At 62.3% G+C, this 19,820-nt stretch overlaps 2 protein-coding genes across 9 annotated transcripts in view; one reads left to right on the top strand and one right to left on the bottom strand.

Annotated features, from left to right (window-relative positions):
• Positions 1-11,313, top strand: part of PSD (pleckstrin and Sec7 domain containing) — a 34,034-nt gene extending 22,721 nt beyond the window's left edge. For all 4 annotated transcript variants that reach the window (XM_048946459.1, XM_048946458.1, XM_048946460.1 and 1 more), the window contains exons 11-17: positions 6,634-6,677; positions 7,543-7,721; positions 8,271-8,341; positions 8,480-8,637; positions 8,928-9,072; positions 9,483-9,626; positions 9,951-11,313. In XM_048946459.1, coding sequence (XP_048802416.1) covers positions 6,634-6,677; positions 7,543-7,721; positions 8,271-8,341; positions 8,480-8,637; positions 8,928-9,072; positions 9,483-9,626; positions 9,951-10,190 — 981 coding nt within the window. In that variant the 3' untranslated portion in view covers positions 10,191-11,313. The remainder of the gene's footprint in view (positions 1-6,633; positions 6,678-7,542; positions 7,722-8,270; positions 8,342-8,479; positions 8,638-8,927; positions 9,073-9,482; positions 9,627-9,950) is intronic.
• A 404-nt stretch (positions 11,314-11,717) lies between these two features.
• On the bottom strand, positions 11,718-19,734 carry NFKB2 (nuclear factor kappa B subunit 2). 5 transcript variants are annotated; one of them, XM_048946461.1, is made up of 24 exons: positions 19,672-19,734; positions 17,770-17,918; positions 17,171-17,281; positions 16,850-16,928; positions 16,641-16,681; positions 16,444-16,542; positions 16,161-16,312; positions 15,772-15,878; positions 15,526-15,684; positions 15,247-15,351; positions 15,046-15,131; positions 14,810-14,948; positions 14,610-14,726; positions 14,350-14,535; positions 14,122-14,257; positions 13,928-14,042; positions 13,545-13,752; positions 13,290-13,459; positions 13,100-13,202; positions 12,807-13,021; positions 12,548-12,617; positions 12,278-12,450; positions 12,097-12,208; positions 11,718-12,022 (listed from the first exon to the last, which is right to left on the bottom strand). In XM_048946461.1, the coding sequence occupies exons 2-24, from the start codon at positions 17,812-17,814 to the stop codon at positions 11,901-11,903; spliced, it is 2,850 nt and encodes a 949-aa protein (XP_048802418.1). In that variant the 5' UTR covers positions 17,815-17,918; positions 19,672-19,734; the 3' UTR covers positions 11,718-11,900. The 5 variants fall into 5 exon arrangements, with proteins under 5 accessions (XP_048802418.1, XP_048802419.1, XP_048802420.1 ...); XM_048946462.1 differs by having other exon boundaries at positions 16,641-16,678; XM_048946463.1 differs by having other exon boundaries at positions 17,171-17,215.
• Positions 19,735-19,820: the final 86 nt, after the last annotated feature.

Here is a 19,820-nt window from a genome sequence, read left to right as displayed (position 1 = left end):
CCCAAAAGGTGCCCAAGCAGGCTTTGGCACGATTGCATTATCTCATCAGATCTCAGCCTGTGTGAGATAGGGCAGTAAGCACGTGCTGCAGCAGTCTGCTGTTGGTAGGTAGGGTCAAGCTCTTCACCTGGTGCAGGCAAGCACTGTGGGGCCAGGGCCTGCGGTGCTGCACCTGATGATGTGGGAGCACCTCCCTGCACATCGCTGCCTGCAGCAGGGAGGCTGAGCTGCTAAAAATGGACTGTTCCCTCTGCAGCTGCAGAGCTTCCCACAGCCGCTTTTCAGACGCCTCTGTATCAGTGCCATGCTGAGGAGTGGGAGCAAAAGGCACCTCCAAGGTGGTGCGTCAGGGGCAGGCTGCAGCTTCTCCATCACTCCCTCGGGAGCCCTGGCCATGCACAGGGCCTTGGGGCAACAGGAATATGCAAAATGCTGGGCAGGGAGCTGGCACATAAAAGGCAGAGGGGCCGGGCCACTCCTGGGCAGCTTTTGCCAGGCTCAGTGGGAGAATATGCTCTCTCTGCCCACGGTAGGCTTTGGCTCCTTACTCCTGTTGCAGGGTTGGGCAGCAGAGAAATGAGGAAAGTGTATTTTCTCCCTGCGGTAGCCTGCGCTAGTCCCATTAACCTACATAGGATGTTGCCTCCTCTACAAACCTGGGTCCCCCACCTGGGAACTGAAGCTTCTCTGCATGCACAGCTGGCCAGCTAATTTTAGTGCTGCAGGAGCACATGCATTTTCTAAGCACAGCAGGGGAAGGGAAGGACTAGCAGGCTTCAGAGGGGCTTATCAGAGCCCAGGGGCAGCTCATGGGCAGCTCCAGTAGCACAGAAAAAAGGTCTTGGGGCTCTTCCCAAGCCTGCCCAGGGCAGGTGCTAATACACCAGGGAGCAGGGATGACTGTCACCCACAGCTGGAAGAAGGTTGGGGACAGGTGGGCAGCATTGAGCAGCAATGGCCCTCTGACTCTATGGGCAGCACCAGGAAGGGACATCAATGAGGGACTACATTTTCTCCCTCTTTGACGCAGAAGTCCCAAGAGAAAGGCAGCAGGATGCCTGAGAGCAGGTGGCAGCTTGAGTCAGACACAAACTTTATCTGCTACAAGATAATGCGTGTAAACACTCTAGAGTTTCCTGCAAAAGAAACCAAAACACTTAAAGCTTGTGCTTTCATAGCTGTGCACCACATCCCCCTCACCAGAATGCCTCACTGTGCCCCTGCTGCTGAGCTAAGGCAGTGACGCTGTCCTGCTGGGCAAACACAGCTGCTGGAAACCATCTCCCTGACAACCTCTGCAGCTACACTCCACAGACAGAGCCCAGCCTGCCTGGGTGTCCTCACCACCTGGGGATGTGGGAGCTCACAGTGCCATGCTTGGGGATGCCTATGCCTGCAGGCTGGGCTTGGACTGCAGCAGCCAAAGGAGCACAGGTGCCCAGCCAGCATGGAGAGAGGCAAACTGGTGTCCTAAGCAAGTGGCTTAGCCCTGGGACCCAGCCATCCTCTTGTAGGTGTGATTTCAGCCCAGTCCCCAGGTCTTCATTCACAACTGTTGGCTGTGCATCTCAGGCATGGATTTGACTTTTACACAGCTGATCAGTTTGGAGAGCCTTAGATCTTCTGTATCTTTGTTCCACAGCTTAATCCTGTGCTTTGCTGAACCTGCAGACACAAAAGCAGTTCAGGCCCCCTCCTCCCCAGCACTGCTTAGCAGTCAGCCCTATCTGTGCTACTTTCCAGCTTAGGAACCCAGAGCACTTCACAGCTGTTAATGAATTAAACCCCAGCATGCAGGCAGCCCCATGGGAAGGGGGCAGAAGGGGCCCTGCTCCCAGCTGAGGGGCACAGTGCTCAGATCGTCTGCATGCTGGGTGAATGAGGAGCAGATGTGGGAAGCAGGGCTGGCTCCCACCTCAGAACTGGGAACACAGCTGGACTTTCTCAGCCTGACTCCCCCGGTAGCACTCCACAGCCCACTGACCTGAGGATTCACTGCCCTGCTCCCATCCCAGAGCAGCCTGCTCTGCCCTGCAGGTTTGGCACGGCAGTCACCGTGCCGTGCAGTGACGACAGTGGAAAATTTCCCCTTCTCCTCTGTCCGCATCTCCTCCTCAGTCACGCCTAGGCGGGTTGCACATCGATCCCCATCGGCTCCAAGGATGATCGGCCCTTCGGTCCTGCACGGAGCGGCAGCGCCTTGCCTGCAGGGCAGCTCTGACTGCGCTCGGAGGACCGGACAGAGAGGTTAAGTGTAGGACGCGCACTTGAGGATGGGAGGGAGCGGGCGGGAGCACCCCAGCTCAGCGTCACCAGGGACAAGCTCGGTGCGCCCCAACAAGCGCAGCCCAGCTGCCTGATCCGCGGGCAACCTCCCCGCCCGCCTCACACCCCAGTAAGCTCCGTGGTACCTGTGCGGGCGTCCGGACGCACGGCTCCATACCGTCGCGCCCCGAGAGCAGCGTGCCGACATCCCGGGGCGTCCAACAGCAGAACCACTCGTAGCATCCGCTACCCCTGCTGCTGCCCCTCCGGGCTGGCCGCCTCCATTTTGAGCCGTGCAACGCGGGCCCGCCCCCCGGCACAGCCCCGCGCCCGGCTGGGCTCGGCTGGGCTCGGCTGGGCTCGGCCGGGCCCTGCTCCCCGCTCCCCGTTCCTCGCCGCGGGGCCGCCATTGGCTGCGGCGGGCGGGGCGGGGCGGGGAGCCGCCTCCCGCGGGCAGCAGCCGCCGAGCCCTGCCCGGCCCGGCCCGGCTTCAACAGGCGGCGGCGGCGGCGGCGGGCCGCGGGTGCGGGGGGCCGGGCGGGGCAGGGCAGGACAGGGCAGGGCCGGGCCGCCCCCGCCGCCGCCGGCACCGGCACCGGCACCATGATCGGCGTCAACAGCATCAACAGCAGCGCGGGCCGCATGCGGTCCCGCTCCATGTGCTCCGTGCGCTACGGGCGCAACTATCGCGGCGTGGAGACCTTCTGCTACGGCTGGCCCCAGCGCTCCCGCACCCTGAAACCGGTGCTGTACACCGACCTGGTCGTCAGCCGGCTCCAGAGCCGCCGCAAGAAGAAGCCGGTAAGCGCCGGGCGGGCTGCGCGGCGCCGGGCTCCGCGGCAGCACGAGCGTGGACGGGAGCGGCGCGGCGCGGCTCTCCAAGCGCTGCGCTGCGGCGGGGCCGTGCCCGGTGCCCGCAGCCCCCGGGCTGCGTGACATTGCGGCGGGACATTGCGCGGCGGCGGGGTCGGAAACGTCGTGCGGGGAGGATCGGGGGCAGAGCCGCTGGGGGCTGCCCTCCCGCCCGACCAAGCGGCGCGGTGCGCGGTGCCGGGCGTTGCGGGCTGCGGCGCTGCGGTCCCGTTCTGAGCCGAGAGCAGGGGAGAAGGAGGGGCTCCGGTCGGGAAAAATGGGCTGCTGGCTGCTGGGAGCGCGCTCGCCGTCAGTTGGCGTCGGCTTCGGGGAGTCGGGCCGGTGTGCCGCCGTGCTCGGTGGGGAGAAGTGGCAGGGTTGGAGCTGGGCGCGCACCTCCGTGCCGGGCAGGAGCGGAGCCGGCCATCGCGGCGGTCTGGGAGCAGCACGGGGTTGTGACGCACTCGGATGGAAACCGCAGCAGGAGGGGAGATGCTCCTTGGTGCGAGGGATCGAGAGGGGCGGGGGCACAGGGTGCCGCAGGTGGCCGTGCTGCTGAGCGTAGTCTGTGCCCGCGGGGCAGACGGCGGGATGATGAGGACCTGGTGCAGCACAGCCATACGTCCCCATGTGACCATGCTGTGTGTACTGGGACAGCCGAGGCATCTGTGTGCCCGGAGCACCCAGCACAGCGTTGAAGTTGGGTGTAGGGAAAGGAACTTCGCTAAGGAAAAGTTGGGGAAAACCACGATTGAGCTCTCGTAGTGAAATGCCCAAGAGAGGCAGAGTGCCTGCGGGAGGGCACTGTATGGCTGTGAGATCCCTTGTGCGCAACATCTCACTGCTGTGCAGAACGTCACACCACTTCTCTGTTAGGGACATGCTGGGCTGCAACACTCAGTGCAGTCCCATTTGTCCCAACACTGCATCCAGGGCCATCTGCTGCCCTACTCCCATGCCAGCACTGAATCTCCCCTGCTCTGCACTGCTCTGAGACAGAGGGATGAAGAAGAGGACTGTCTGTGCAGCCAAGCTATCCCTGTGCAAGGACACTGCTCCAGTGCAGCCTGCACACCTCCAGACGCATGCTGGAGCAGTACCTGGGCCTGCCATCCTGCCAGCCCTTTTGGGAGGTCACTGAAGGAAGATGTGCTGGTTCCATTGGCAGTCCCACTGGAGCAGTACATCCCTGGGTCTCCCTGGTGTTGTGCATATTTAAAACAGGGCTTGCTGCCTTACCCTGCGTTCTGCAGCAGTGAGCTCATAACCCTGTGATGGCAACAAAAAGACAGCTGCTTTGGGTCAGCCAGTTCCCCACCAGCCCCCTGCTTTCTCCTGGACAGTGCTCACAAATTCAGCTATGCCATAAAATGCCATCATCTGCCTCCTTGGAAATGAACCCATAGAGCAAAGATGGCCAGGAGAGAGGGACCTGCAGTGATAAGCCGCAGTGCTGTGGTCTGTGCTGACAGCCGTGGGGAGCTGGGCTGCAGAGCGCACTCTGCCCCATCAGAGGGATCCTGCATCACAGAGTCTGGGACTTAGTATGGACAAGCAGTGGGAACAGAGAGCAGCAACAGGCAGTGTGGTGCAAAGCATCCTCAGCTCAGAGCTGGGCCAGACTTGTCCCCTTCAGGCATGACGCTGCTGCCTGCTGGGGGTGGCGGTGAGCAGGCAGAGCCCCAACAGAGTCCCAGTGCAGGATTGCAGTGCAGGCTTTGTGCTGTCTTCTGCTCACCTCACAGTTGTGTGTTTCCCTGGTGCAGGAGCACTGGAAGCCTATGGCCCAGTGTCTGAGGCTGCTCAACAGCTCCTGCCCACATCAGACTCATGGAATGCTTCTGGTGCTTGTAGTGGGGCTGTGGGAGCCTTCTGAAGCCAGCAGTCAGGTTGTCTTTTGAAGTGTTCCTATGTAGTCCCAGAGCCCGTGTTTTTGTAGTGCTGCCCCGCTGTGCTGCTCACCAGCACCGTGCAGATATTGCTCTTTCAGAACTGCTCCCTGAGTGTGTTCTCACCAGCTTGGCTCCACTTCTCTCTGCCTTTTTTCTATTATTTTTGTTTCTGTTGTTCTTAGTCCTTCTCAGCTGCTTTCCATCTTGCTCCCCATGACAATTCTGTATTGCCCACATTGCTCCTCAGAAGCCTGCTTCATCTGCTGCTTGTCCCCTGCTCTTCCCAGGGCAGCACAAACAGAGCTGGGTACAGCCCGCCCTGGGGCACTGGGGCTGTGCCTCTCCTGAGGGCTGCTGGCTTCCCAGGATCAGCCACCCTGCCTTTTGCCTGCATACAGGGAGGTCCTCTCATCTTCTGCAAAACAAGCTGGTGCTGGGCCAGTGCTTCCCCGAGCAGAGCACACGTGATAATCCCAGTCCCTCTTCCGCTCTGGCCACTGCACATCTCGGGATGATGGATTTGCCTTCCCCAGATGCTGCTGGGTCTGTTGGCAGGGTCCCTGCGAGCCTGCAGTTGTACTTTATCAGCCACCAGCAAGCTTTCTCCCCAGCAGTCTCCAGCCAAGAGATGGATGTTGGCAGCTGCCTGAACAGTCTGTGCACAACTCAATTATCTTCCTCTGAGGATGATGCCTTCCAGACCCGTCCTGTTCCTTGATCTGGAGTGCTGAGTGAACACTGCTGGGAACACTCTCCAGAACCTCTTGTGCTATAGGGCTGGGCTGAGCGCTTGTGGCTTGCACCCAGCTGGGACCGGACAGGCGCTTGGGAACGCAGCCCCAGACCCATCTGCAAATGGACTTTTTTTTCACAGCTGAAACACAGGCACGGGCCCTGCCTTGCTGAACACAGCAAGAGTCAGAGAGCGTGGAGGCCCTGGGAAGAGGGGGTGGGCAGTCTGCAGTACCCTGGGGTAGGTGCTTTTCATCTTTTCTCAGAGAGCCACCAGATCTCTGCAGCGCTCCTGTGCTGGGGGCTGCAGATCCCACATGGAGCAGATGCCAGATCTTGCTGAGTTACTGAAATGTAACTGTGCTCCTGGGGTCTGTGGGTGCCCACAAGTGCAAGAGGACAAACAGAGTTGGGTGGCTGCTGCCTGCTGTAGGGATGCAGGAGTTCTGCAGGCCCTAGCAAAGGCTGATGTTCTGCAGAGCTGCCCCAATCCAAAGGTTCTCTGTCCTGGGCCTGAAAGCTCTCCATTTGGCCAGCCCAGTTCACCCTGTGGCCGCAGCTCTTTGACAGCCTGGATGTGTTTGGCAAAACTCGTGCTGCTCACTCTCTGCCACTGCCCTGGGCAGACACAGGAGGAGGGAAGCGCAGGGGTGACAGCCCGGGCCGTGCCCCAGCACGGAGCCCTGACTATGCCCTGGCTGGGAGTCCTGTGGTGCTCAGACATCATCTGTAAGCCTTAGTATGTGCAGAAAGGGAGCCTGGCTGTCAGCACCAGTGCCAGAAAGGAAGGGCTGTGTGCAGGATGGACTGCCCCAGCATTGCCTTTACCTCCAGTTGCTCCTCCGTCCCCAGAGCAGCTCCCCTGACTCAAACCCCGCTCCTCTCTCCACAGGCACTGTATGGCTCCATCAAGAACGAGAAGCTGCAGTGGGCCATGTAAGCATCCCATGGGGGGACTGGCTGTGTAGGCCTGGCACGTGCTGGGGTCACCCTGACGACGTGGCAGCCCTATTCACCCTGGCCCCGGAGCATCCCGCTGCCCAGGGCCTGTATTGGGGGGTAGGGATGGAGGTGCACAGGGAGCTGCAGTGGGTGCCAGCCCTCTGCCCCAGCACGGCACCACGATGGGGTCCCAAGAGCAGCTCCCGCAGCCGTGGCTGTGCCGAGCCCTGCTGAGTGCCCAGGCAGCGGTGCCTGGGTGCCCGCACCTTCGCCTACAGCTGCCATCTCCAGCAGCAGGAGCGGCAGCACCCGCGCTGCGGGGATTAATCAGCCCGGCGATTCCGCCAGCGCTGAGCCAATGCGCACGGGCTGCTGCCATGGAGACGCCGGCAGATGCTGAGGGGTTTAATTAGCAGCGAACGGTTACGAGGGAGGGGGGAGGCCGCAGCTCCGGGCTCCCATAGCTCCGTGCTGGGGCGGGGGAGGGAAGCAATGCAGCCCGGAGGGCAGGGGATATCGTTGGCAGGGAGGGTGTGAGCGAGGTGTGCTGCCCTGCAGGGTGTGCTGAGAGGTGTGAAGCACTGCTCATCAGCCAGTCCAGCAGATGTCCACAAAGACTGCTCACTCCTGAGGACAGGTGCCCCCAGCCAGGAGCAGTGACAGAGCCCCTGTGGCTCATCCCGGCAGCAGCACAACTGCCAGTCTCAGCGGGCAAGGGCACAAAGGCTGGGCTGGGCTGTGGGATCCTCTTCAGTGACAGCAAACTGCTCGGCCTGGCCTGGGAGGCTTGATGTTTGCTGTCCCCGGCAAGGTCATAGACGCTCTATGTCCTTGTCCTAACCAAATCTGTACCTGGCAGAGACGAGGAGGAGCTGAGGAAGTCCCTTTCAGAGCTGGCTGATCCCAAACCTAAGTCCATCAAACGCATCAGCAGCTGCAGTAACCCTTTCCTGGACTTCTCCCAGGACTCCAGCATCGCCACCTACAAGCACGGACTGTTAGTGCGCAAGATCCATGCTGATCCCGACTGCAAGAAAAGTAGGTGTCTAGGGAGGGGGGCACTGGAGAGCTGCAGGAACCCTGAGAGTGGGAGAAGGGCAGGGGTCACCCTATGTGATCTGCACATAGCATCAAGCCTGCCTGCAGCATCAGCTCTCCTCCACGTGCATCAGGCTGCAGTGGGCGATTTACTCCCAGGCTGGGGGCTGAAGGTCTCTCCCTACCTGCAGTGCTGGGAGAGCTGGGGGTGCGTGCCGAGGCATCCCACAGTGCTGCAAGCATGCTGCAGGTTCTGCACTGCCAGGCACGTTCTCCATTTCCACTGCAAAATCCTCCCTAAGCCCCGGCTGCCTAATGCCACCTTGATCCGATCAGGCGCTGCCAGCATTACCTGGCGTGTGGCAGCGTTCTGTCCCCATCCCCAGGCACGTAGCCCCCCCTGCAGCCCCATCTGCCAGCCACGTGCCCAGCATGGGCTCAGGTGCACGGGGACGGTGCAGGCGTGCTGCACTTCCCCAGGGTGGGGTGACGTGTAGCTTGGCACGGTTCATGGCAGGGTGATCCATGGGCTGCTCTCCTCTCCCGCAGCCCCCCGAGGGAAGCGCGGCTGGAAGCCTTTCCACGCCATCCTGAAAGGGATGATTCTCTACCTGCAGAAGGTGAGGAGCGCTGTGGTCACCTGGGGTGCGGGCTGGGGCCCTGCCCCTGGGGCTCAGCTGGAGGCCAGCCTCCACAGTGGTGCTGGGTTGTGGTGGGAGCAGCCCTTGGCCGGCTCTGAAGCACCCAGTGCCCTGCAGGAGGAATACAAGCCAGGGAAGGCGCTGGCAGAAGAGGAGCTGAAGAACGCCATTAGCATCCACCACTCGCTTGCCACACGGGCATCAGACTACAGCAAGAGGCCCAACGTCTTCTACCTCAGGACAGCTGACTGGAGGGTCTTTCTCTTCCAAGCACAGTGAGTCCCACAGTGGGGCTTGGCGGGGTGAGCTATGTTCATTGCTGGTGGTAGTGAGTGGGATGAGCTAAATTCCACATCCTGGCCATTTCTAGAAGGGAGAGGAGCTGACGCTGTTCCTAGGCATTGCCCAGCTCCTCTCCTCTCTGCACCAGTGGGCCTGAGGCCATGCACTGCTGGAGCAGAGCTGGGGCCAGCTGTGAGCACTGGGTGGCTCTGCAGAGCAGGGCCTTGGTGTGCCAAGACTGGTGGGGAGAGCATGCAGTGCCACGCTTGGCCTTTCTCCCCAGGAACTCCGAGCAGATGCACTCGTGGATCACACGCATCAACGTGGTGGCAGCCATGTTCTCTGCACCCCCCTTCCCTGCTGCCATCGGCTCCCAGAAGAAGTTCAGCCGCCCGCTGCTCCCCAGCTCCTGCACCCGGCTGTCCCAGGTGGGCCGGGAGCGAGGGGCTGTGCTGAGAGAGGTACAGGGTGAGAGGCGGTGCCAGGGCATGGAGGCACACGTGGCCACCTACCCACACCCATGAGGGGGACCTGCGTCACGGCAGGACCTTGACAGGAGCTTGGGTAGGGGATTAGCTGGTTCTCGCTAGTGCCACCGCAGTTATTCATAGAGCAGAAAGGATTTAAAAAAAACAGCCTAGTTTTCAGAGGGGATTAATTTCTAAGACTGCAGCCAGCCCACCAAGAGCAGGAGACCTTCCCAAAGGGCCTGTGCTTTGGCCAGCAGTGTTTAGAAGACTGGGAGTGGCAGCTGAGCTCCTGCTGTAGCCAGGAGGGGAGAACCATGCCAGCATTGGAGTGAGGGCAGTGGGGTGCTGACAGTGTCACCTGTCCCCAGGATGAGCAAGTGAAGAGCCACGAGTCCAAGTTCAAGACGATGTCAGCAGAGCTACTGGAGCACCGCTCCTCTCTGCCAGATAAGAAGGTGAAGGGCAAGGAGTACGAGGAGCTGAAGCAGAAGGAGGAGTACCTGGAGTTTGAGGTGAGCAGGGCAGACCTTTGTATCCTGTGCCGGCTCTGGGCCACCATCAGGTCATGGGGACCTCTCCTACCTCTTCGGCCGAATTGCATCTGGTTCCTCTGGCACCGCTGCAATGCTTTGCTCGGAGTGCAGCTCCCCAGCGTGGGTAAGGGGCTCCCAGGGGTGGGGCTGGATGATCTATGCCGTGGCTTGCTGTGCCTCTGGTGGAAGCAGGCACTGCACCTCCAGGCTGTGCTGGAGGGCCAAGAAGCACTCTGCGGGCTGCAGGCTGAAGAGGCAGTGCCCTGCTACCCTACTGCTCTCTGTGCTGTGCTCTGTCCCCAGAAATCCCGCTATGGCACCTACGCCATGCTGCTGCGGGCCAAGCTGAAGGCTGGCTCTGAGGACCTGGCGGCGTTTGAATCCACGCTCTTTGACGCAGCAGGCGGTGAGGATGATGGCCTGAAAAAATCCCGCTCCAGCCCCTCGCTGAACGCCGAGCCCTCCAGCACAGGCACCAAGGTGAAGCGCAACATCTCAGAGCGTGCCAGCCGCCAGCCCCCCGGCCACCCCCAGAAATCATAAGCCAGGGGCATCAGCCGCCTGCGCTGCAGCTCCGATCCTGCCCAAGGGCGCTGGGTGGGTGCCACATACCTGCTGGGACCCTGCATGAGTCCATCCTCCGGGGGCACGCGTCACGGTGGGGACAGCCATACTCAGCCACCAACAGCAGTCCGGTGGCCCCTGGGCCAGAGACAGATGTAGGGCAGGACCAAGGGGCTGCAGGTCAGAGCTGCCCCACAGACTCATTCCTGCTCCCCTTGTTCTGTGCTTGGCTGCAGGCTCCCCTCCAGCTCCCCACCCCCGGGAGGGGCAGGGACTGACACCCCCTGACTGGGCTACTTTCCTTGGTGTAAAACTGCAGCGCAGCCGCCAGCTGCTTTCCTCAAGCTCCTTTATGCCATGTGGAATGGAGCCATCCCTGGCCCCCAACTCCAAGGGCTGGGGGAACCCAGGTCCCCCTCCCCACTGCCCCCATGCCTCTTGCTTTCTTACAACTTTTGGACGGTTTTTGTGATACAGTTTTGCACTTTTTAGTACCAGATTGAGCTGACCACCAGGGAGTTTTTTGGGGGGCTAATTTTGATGCTTTTTGGGAACTATTTAAAAACAAACAAAACAACAAACAGAACAACAGTGCACCAAACTCAGCCATGTCCTGTAGACTGTGCACTTCTAGGGGGGAAATGTTTTTACATGGACTCAAAGGAGGACGCAGAACCCCCCCAGACAGTGAGCTGAGCATCACTGGTGTGCTGTGAGCCCCCACCCTGCACCAGCAGCCCTCCTGCAGAGCCCTGAGCTGAGCAGCATTGCTTACATGCTGGCTCTTTGTGAATGTGGGCACAGCTCTGCAGTCTGGACGTGGCCCTGGGCCCTGCCTGGATGTGCATTGGGCAGAGGTGGGTATGGGGTGGGGGATGGAGAGAAGGGGGCTTTCCTTCCAGTGCCACTTCTCCAAAGCATCACAAGGGCCTTGGAGGATGCAAAGCTGAGTGCCGCTCCAATAAGAGGAGGAGGAGCAGAGGCTGGAGAGCCTGCTCTTTGGCTGCAGGCTCTCAGTTCCCAGGCATGCCCACAGGGTGAGCATGGCCTGGAGGACGCTTGGAGCAAACACTGGTGCTCACGTAGCCGCAGGAGCACTGGAGGCAGATGGCAGGCATTAGGGCTGGAGAAGGGCTGGGGGCTGCTGCTCCTGGTGCGTGGGACCTCGCCAGTTTCAGCACTATGCGAATGTGTCAAACTTTTTATTCTGCTCTTTTGAGTCTATTGCAAAAAAAAAAAAAAAAAGAAAAAAAAGAAAAAAAAAGAAAAAAATAATTCCACCCTTGCCCCAGGTGGCTCAGGGGGAGAAAAACCTTTGTACAGCTTCTTCTGTCGGTTACTGAAGTAAAACTTGCTCTTCAGTTCTTGGTGCATTGTGGTTTTTCCCCAGGCAGCCCAGAAGTGGTACTGGGGACAGCACAGGCACTTGGGGTGATGCTGAGGGGGCATGGGCTGGCTGCTCTCCCTGTGTCTCTCGGGGCCGGGGCAGACACAGAGGGCTGAGGCTAATGGAAACTGTGTCCCTTTTATTCACCAGGCGCGGGACCATTAAATAAGAGCAGAGTGGGGCTTGGCACGCTGTGTCCCAGCCCTCAGCAGCAGGGCAGCCGGGCTGCAGTGCAGCCCCCAGTCCAGAAGGCACTTGTGTGGGAGAGGCAGGGTGGGGGGCAGCGTGGCCCCCCCGGCCCCTCAGTGCACCTGCTGCTGCTGACTGTGGGGCAGCTCGCCCTCTGGCACTGGCCTCGGCTTCAGGGTGGCCGCCTGCTCCTCCTCCACCGACTCGCTCCCATAGGCACTGTCTTCCTTGACCTCTGCAAGGCAAACCCAGGGCCATCAGCTGGAAGGGCTGAGGGCAGTGGGGCCCTCCCATCCCCCAGTCCCACACCTGTGCTCTGCAGCTTCTCCAGCGGCTCAGGTTTGCGCAGCATTCTGACAGCCCCGTGCAGCCCCATGGAGTCCAGCGCCTCCAGCAGCCCCCCAAGGCTGCCCCCGGCCAGCTGCAGGGAGAACACGGTGAGCAGAGGACACATAGAGGGGACAGCACAGGGACAGGGCCTGGCACTGACCTCATAGCTGCGCAGCAGGCTGACACTGGGTGAAGGGGTGTCCTTGTAGGTCTCCACCAGGCTGCAGAGCCCCAGCCTCTTGGCCAGCTCCATCCAGTCTGACCCGCTGCTGTCCTGGTTCAGCAGCTGCTCCAGCCCCTGAAGCGCATCACCATCCAGAGACAGCACATTCCCTGTGGGGACACGTACCCCTGTCACACACCATCTGTCCCTGTTGCCGTGGGGGCAGAGAGTTGCCGGCCCTGCTGTGCGTGCAGCAGGGCTGCTCACCTGGCCGGGGGGCGGTGGGCAGCTCAGTATCAGGGCATAGCTGGGAGGCCTGCAGCAAGATGTCCCGCACCTGCAGGGCACATGAAGGGATGTGAGCACTGCCCCAGGCGCCAGTCAACACTCCCCAGCACCCCACAGGGCCTGTAACATGGAGGGGCACCAGGCTGGTGCCAGCCCTGGCAGAGCTCCTGGCTTGGCTTTGCCCCCACACCTCCTGGAGACCCCAACCCACGGCCCCCACCTGTGCATCTCCACACACCTTCTGGCTCCGGGTCAGGTCCAGAGCTGTGTGGCAGCGGCGCTGCCGAGGCCCTGTCTCCCCCTGCTCCTCCTCAGGAGTGGGATGGGGGCTTGGGGCTGGCTCCCCCAGCTCCATTGCCTGCTCCTGCTCCTCGGGGTCGCCATCTGTGTCGCTGCTGGCCTCTGACGAGGAGGGGCTGATGGGCTCGTCGTTCTCACGCTGCACATCTGCCCCTGTCAGAAGGTCTGGGCTGAGCCCCGAGGGCAGGGGTTCCTTGAGGCACCCAGCAGCAGGGCAGGGCTGCAGCTTACCTGCTTTGAGCAGCAGTTTGGTGAGGGTTGGGGAGCCCAGGCCGGCAGCCAGGTGCAGGGGGGTGTTACCAGCAAAGGTCCGGCTGTTGACATTTGCTCCCAGCTGCAGAAAAAAGTGTGAGGCCATGAAGAGGGGGCCCTGCCTCCACCTTTGCCCCCACCCCGTGGAGAGGAACCAGCTCCTACCTACCTTCTTCACCAGGTGCGTGGCCATGTTGAGGTTCTCCATCTCCACAGCCAGGTGCAGTGGGGTCCTGCCGCCCTGCCTCTCCACGCCGTTCACATCCGCGCCCTTCCTGACCAGCAGGTCCAAGCAGGCTGGGCTCTTCGCCTTCACAGCCAGGTGTACGGGCAGGAGACCTGCGGCAGTAGCACCAGCTCAGCACCCTGCTGTGGCACCAGGGCCCTTCTCTAGCATGGCCCCTTCCCTCCCCACTCCGCTCACCGTGGAAGTTGGGCAAGCACAGCAGGTAGGGGGTGGCAGAGTCCAGGTGGGCCAGCAGCGTCCGCAGCATCTCCTCATCACCTGTCTGCAGTGCCAGGTGCAGCAGGGAGTTGCCGTAGCGGTCCAGCAGGGTGGGGTTGGCGTGGGCTTGCAGCAGGAGCTGCACCACCTGCGGCTGCTTGGTGATGACTGCCAGGTGCAGCGGTGTCTGTGGGACAGAGGCATCATCACAGCAACAAGCCTGTCCCAGCACAGCCCTGACTCCTCATGCATGGCATCGGGATGGGGCAGCTGCAGCCCCAGGTCTGGGCACAGGAGCAAGGCTCCCTCCCACCCCAGCCCTTCTCTGTGACAATGTGACAGTGCTGACCAGGAACGCATACCTGCTGCAGATTGTTGGTGATGTTAATGATCTGCTGGCTAGGGATGCTGACCACCACCTCAATTAGCTGCTTGATCACAGCCGTCTGCTCATGGATGATGGCGAGATGCAAGGGCCTGCAGAAGAGGACAGCCCTCACATCAGCTCCACGGCCACAGGTCTCCTCCCTGGTTGCTCCCTGCTCCAAGCACTCACGTGTCCCCATTCTCATCTTGTGAGGCTACCAGGTGTCTCTGCACAGCCAGCAGCATGCGGGGGTCGGCAGTAACTGAGTAGTCCAGCAGGGCATGGGCGTTGCGGCGTGCCAGCAGCCACAGGCGGCACAGGTGGGCTGCAGGGCAAGGCAGGACGTCAGCAGAGGGCTCTGGGTCCCACACCCCCGCTGGCCCCCGTGGGTACAGCCTCCACCCCGAACCCTCATACCATGCCGCTGCAGCTCCCTGCAGTAGTTGCTTTCTGTAGGCACCTCTCTGTCACCTCCATCCCCACTCTCGTTGGGGGCCTTCATCTGCACGCCACCCTGGTACCCTCCCCCTACAGGGTGCGGGCTGGAGGAGTAGAGGTTGTTGTATCCCAGTCCGGATGAATAAGGGAAACTGAGGTTACCACCTGTGGAGCAAAGGCCAGGTCAGGGCCAGGTCAGGCCAGGCTGGCAGCACAGGGTGCAGGACGTTCCCACTCACCTCCTCCTGCTCCAAAGCCCCCAGCACCGCCGGCACCCCCCATGTGTGAGCCCCCGCCGAAGTGCTGAGGAAACTGAGGCAGCACCTTCTTGCGCTTCCGCTCCACCTCCTCTTTATCTGCAGGGAGAGACCGGGAGGGGGGTGAGGGGCAGGGGAGCAGCCCAGCCACAGGGCCGGGAGCCCCATCCCACAGCACTCACCCTCCACCACGGGGTAATAGGTGAATTGCTTGGAGTCGCTGACGTCCCCCCCGCGCTTCCGCTTCAGTTGCAGGAACACGGTGACAGGACGGTCAATTTTGGGCTTGTGGTAGGGGGGCGTGCGGAAGACGATGGCGTACTGCGGACAGGAGGACAGCGCTGGGCCCTGCTCTGGCCTGCAACCTGACATGGGCCTGCCCACCCCACAGGCACCCACTCGCGCCATCCCCCTGCACCTGCTTGTGTACGTCCGTGGGGGAGAAGTCCCCAAAGGCCTGCCAGCCATTCTCGTCGTCCTCGTAGAACCGCACCTCGATGTCATCTGGGGAGGAAAGGGACTCTGGGCATCGCCTGCCCTGCTGCCTGGCTGCAGGGACACAGCCATGGGGCTCACGTCTGCTTGGCTGCAGCCCGTGTGGAGAGCTGCAGCCTTTTACCTTTCTGCACCTTGTCGCACAGCAGGTAGACCTCGTCCCCACCCCGCACCGAGCCCGCAGTCTTGTCCATCCGCGAGATCTTGAGATTGGAAGCACCAGGGGACTCTGTGGGGCCAAGTGTCAGGAGCCCCGCAGAGCACTAGGAGCCCAGGGAGGCCCAAACGGAGCCACTCACATGCTCGGTTAACACCCAGCTGGGAGCAGCACACCCAGAGTACCGTAACCCCATGCAGGATGGCCCCCCCCCCCATGTCCCCGCCACAGCAGCCCCATGCTCACTGCTGTCATGGATGGGGTCAGAGATGACTGGCTGCAGTGCTAGAGTGAAGTTTCCACTGCTGTCACGGAGGTAAGCGGTGAAGCGCAGCCGCACGATACTCAGGTCCATCACCTTCTTCAGCTCCTTGGCCTCCAGCTCGATCTCACGCAGCTCAGCTTCTGCATGGGGGGTACCGTCAGACACTCTGTGCCCAGCAGCTGCCCCACGCTGTATGGCCCCACCACCCCAACCCACACCGCCCTCACCTGTCAGCAACCCATTTGTGTTGCGCGTCTTCTGCTTCTTCAGCTTCTCCTTCATGATCTCCATCATGTTCTTCTTGGTGACATGGAGCACTCCCAGGTTGCTGAACCTGCCCAGGAGAGCCCACAGTCAGCACAGAGCCAAGCAGCAGCAGACAGTGGCATGGCACGGGGGGCAGTGGTGCACAGCCATGGCGAGAGAGGAGCCCAGAAGAGAGGACCCCAACAGCCACAGTGGGGACTTGCAGGGCTGGAGGGGATGTAAATGGAAGCCGGTTGGGCCAGCACAGGGGTTGCATTTATGGGACCTACAGGGAACTCTGTGCGCAGCAAGAGAGCGCGCGCAGCTCCCGCCCCACTCCCGCAGATCTCAGAAAACGCCCCACACGCACTGTGCCGTCATGTCTTTGGGCCCCACGACGGCGACGCAGTTGCCGGCCTCGGTGCACTGCTTGCCCACCAGGCTGTGTGCATGCACACGCGGAGGGTCGCTGTGTGTCACCAGGTCCACCTCGATGCGCGCTATCCCTTCGTAGTTGCAGATCTGCGGGGAGGAGGGAGCTGAGGCACAAAGTCGGACCTGGGGCTTCTTAGATCCTTGGCTCATGTACTCCCTCCTCCAAGCATCATCCCAACCCATGTGCACTTCCAGGGCCACGGCAGCACAGCACTCACCTTGACAGTAGGATAGGTCTTGTGCCCCTTCTCGCTGGAGGCTCCTGGCAGCCCCCCATGCGAAGGGCCTTCGCAGCCATACCGAAATCGAAAGCCCCGCTGCAGAAAGCAAAGTGGAGCTCAGCCTGACGGCAGCACTGAGAATGTACCCTGCAGCAGTGACAGCCCGCCTGCTCTCGCCCGTGTGCCATCCTCACCTGCTTTGGCTGCTCAATGATCACCAGGTAGGGGCCGACTGCTGGAGGGCAAAGAGGAGAGGTGCCGGTGAAGCCCAGCAGACAGGGCGCAGTGGGGTCAGGCGGCACAGCCCCACTCTGGAGCGCAGGGCTGGGCTCCCAGCCAGCCCACATTGGGGACAGGGGAACATGGGGCCGCTGCGAGCCACCCAAGGGGACGCAGCCCTTACCTGTCTCCATCAGGGGCTCCTTCTGCTCCACCATGTGGGAGCCAAAGCTGAAGTCGTCGTAGTCAATCCCATCCAGGCACTGGGAGGGGAGAGCAGCATGAGCTGCAGGGCTGAGCCCCCAGGCCAGGAGCAGACCCCCACGTACCTCCCCACCTCTCGAGGATGAGGGGCAGCAGGCACAGAAAGCCCACCTCGTCCCCGGGGTCTGCTGCTGACCCAACCCGAGCAGAGGGACAGACGGGCAGACAGACAGGCAACCAGACGACATGCAAACACCCAAGCAGACAGACAGCACCCCGCGGGACCCCCGTCCGCACTCACGGGCTGGAAGTGCTCGTCCATGTCGCTGCGGGGCCGGCCGCCGGCCTGCGGGAAGAGCGGGCGCTGAGCGGGGCCGGCGGCGGCAGGAAGGCACGCCGCTCCGGAAAGTCCCTAGAAACCCCGCGGAGCCGGGAAATGACGGCCCCGCGCGTCACCGCCCCGCCCCACCCCGCCGGCTCGGCACGGCCCCGCGGCAACCAGCGGCGGGAGGGCGGCGCGGGGCGGGGGCGGCGCGGGGGTTCGGACGCGGGGCGAGCCGCTTCCATCCCTCCCGAAACACCCGGGGAGTTTTGGGCCCGGAGCGGGAGGATCGCAATCAGTCAGCGGCGGGGCCCCGCGGGGGCAGCCCCGGGAGGACTGGAAATCCCGGCGGCACCTCCGGTGCACGGCCTCGCACCCGGAGGGACGCTCCGCCCGCGGCTCACGGCGCAGCCCCGCGGCGCGTCCCGGGCAGGGCAAGGAGCGGCCGTCCTGCCGCCGCGCCGGTTCCGCGTAAGGGCGGCCCTCCGTCCTCCCCTTCGAGGGGCCGCGGGCAGCGTCTGCCGCCCGCGTTCCCGTCCCTCCTTCCCGCTCTCCCAGCGCCCGCATCCTCGGCTCACCGTGCCGGAGGCGGCCGGCCGCAGCAGCCCGTCCAGCCCCAGCATCGCCGCGTCAGGGTTTGCCGCAGGGAATCGCCACGGAGCTCGGGTAGAGGGCAAGGTCAGGGCAGCACGGGGTGAGCTCGCTTCCTCCACATCCCTTCTCTTCGCTGAGCAAGGAAGGAAAAAAATATATATATCTGAGTCTGCCGTGCCCTCATACCATGATTTTCTGAATCAGTGGCCGCTGCAGGTCCCACTTGGGGGATTTTGGGTGTGTGGGAGACAGGGGAAGGAAGGGGATTGTTCAGCTCGTGCGTGACTCATGTTCTTCGGAAGCTGAAAAGCACTTCTTCCAGGAGATTCTCCAGCTCCTTGGGCCCCTAGGGGCTGCCCTGTGCCCCTGCCCGCAGGTGCAGCCAAGGCAGTGTCTGAGCCTAGGTGTGGGGCCAGAGGACCTTCCTCGGGCTGTTCTCAGAGCCCAAGAGCACAGCACATCTTGGCCCTGCACTGGTGGGGAGCACTGCACCTGCTTGGGATCCAGTCCCTGCACCCCCAGAGCTGTTGGCATGGATGTCATAGGAAGGGAAGAATATCTCTGCACCACAGCTATAGCGGGACAGCCCCTCACTCTGCCCAATGAGCCCTTGGGAAGGGCCCACTGTGTCCTTCACAAGCAGCAGCTCCCCTTTCTCTATCCCTTCCTGAGGGGTTTTCACAGCTTCCTCAGCACTGCCCTTGTTGCAGCACACAGCATAACAAGGGCACGTCACAGGGTAGCATCTGCCCTCTGGCCAGCCCACACCTTGCTCCAGAGGTTTCCCTTCCCTGTGTCCATGTATCAGGGGAAGCTGGAACACCTGTCTTATAAGCAGGGCCAGGGACAGCTTTGTTTCCTTGTTCCTGGAAGCCACACAACTCATCCCCGCTCTCAGGCCAGGGGCTGTCTTCCTCACCAAGCAGCAGCCCTATACCAGCAAGGAGGCCCCAATCCCCCCCTGCACGGCCCCAGGGGGGCCCACTTCCCTCCTGCCCTGTATCTTCAGGCCTTCTCACAGCTCAGGTGCTAGGGCCTGCCACTGCCTCTAGTGCAGCCATGCTCTCGTGCCTACAGCCTCCTGAACGTGACCCATCAATGCAGGTGCTGTTCTCTTCCCTCCTGTAACAGCTGCTGAGCTGGTTCCCTGCAGGCAGGAGGATAGCTCCATGTCCGTCAGTCTGTTTGCCAACAGGATGTGCAGCAGCCCCAGGGAGCTGCTCCAGGAGCACAGGATGCAGCAGGAGCACTCCAACCCACGCTGGCATACAGGCATCGTGCTGCAGCCCCCCTCGGGCTGCTCCTCTGCCATTTTGCACCCCAGGAGCCTGCCAAAGCCGTGAATCACAGCCTTAAATTCCCAACCTCGTGCTTTCTGCACAACTCCAGGCTCTGTTCTGTCACAGCTATGGGCATCGATGGCCACCAGACTCCCAGCCCACTGCCCACTTCTAGCACGGATCCACTGAGGGCAGTCCTCCCATCACAGCTGACTTCGTTTGGGCAAACCCTGGCCACGCTCCGATCAGCTACATCTCTCCTGTTGCCGTGTGCCCGCACAGCCCCCAGAAGCCCCTCTCGTTCCCTGTCTCCATCCCGGTCCCCGCATCACCCACATCACCACTACAGCATCGGCCTCAGGGCAGCTTTAGGGCAGCCCTGCAGGGCCCTTCGCCGCGCAGCTGCACCCACCGAGCTCAACAAGGAAACACACGACCTTCCCCCGGGCAGGGTCGACCGCAGGGACGGATGCCAGCTCCGAACCCCCAGCCTCAACCCCGCTCCCCGCGGTACGGCACGGCACGGGAGCAGCGGAGCCCTGCGGGAACCGGCGCCACTCCCCCCACCCTCGACCCCGAGCACAACGCGGCCGCCCCGGCGCTCACCTCCGAACCGCCGCTCACCGCTGGCCCCGCGCGGCCGTCGCTGCCCCGGGAAAGTCCCGGCCCGGCCCCGCCTCCCCGGGCTTCCAGGCCCGCCCCGCTCGCAGGGACACGGGGACATGGGGCGGGGCGGGGGGCAGCCGGCCGATGGG

This window comes from Lagopus muta, chromosome 5, assembly GCF_023343835.1.
Source record: "Lagopus muta isolate bLagMut1 chromosome 5, bLagMut1 primary, whole genome shotgun sequence".
Taxonomy (NCBI): Eukaryota; Metazoa; Chordata; class Aves; order Galliformes; family Phasianidae; genus Lagopus; species Lagopus muta.
This window is presented reverse-complemented; position numbering and strand designations above follow the sequence as displayed.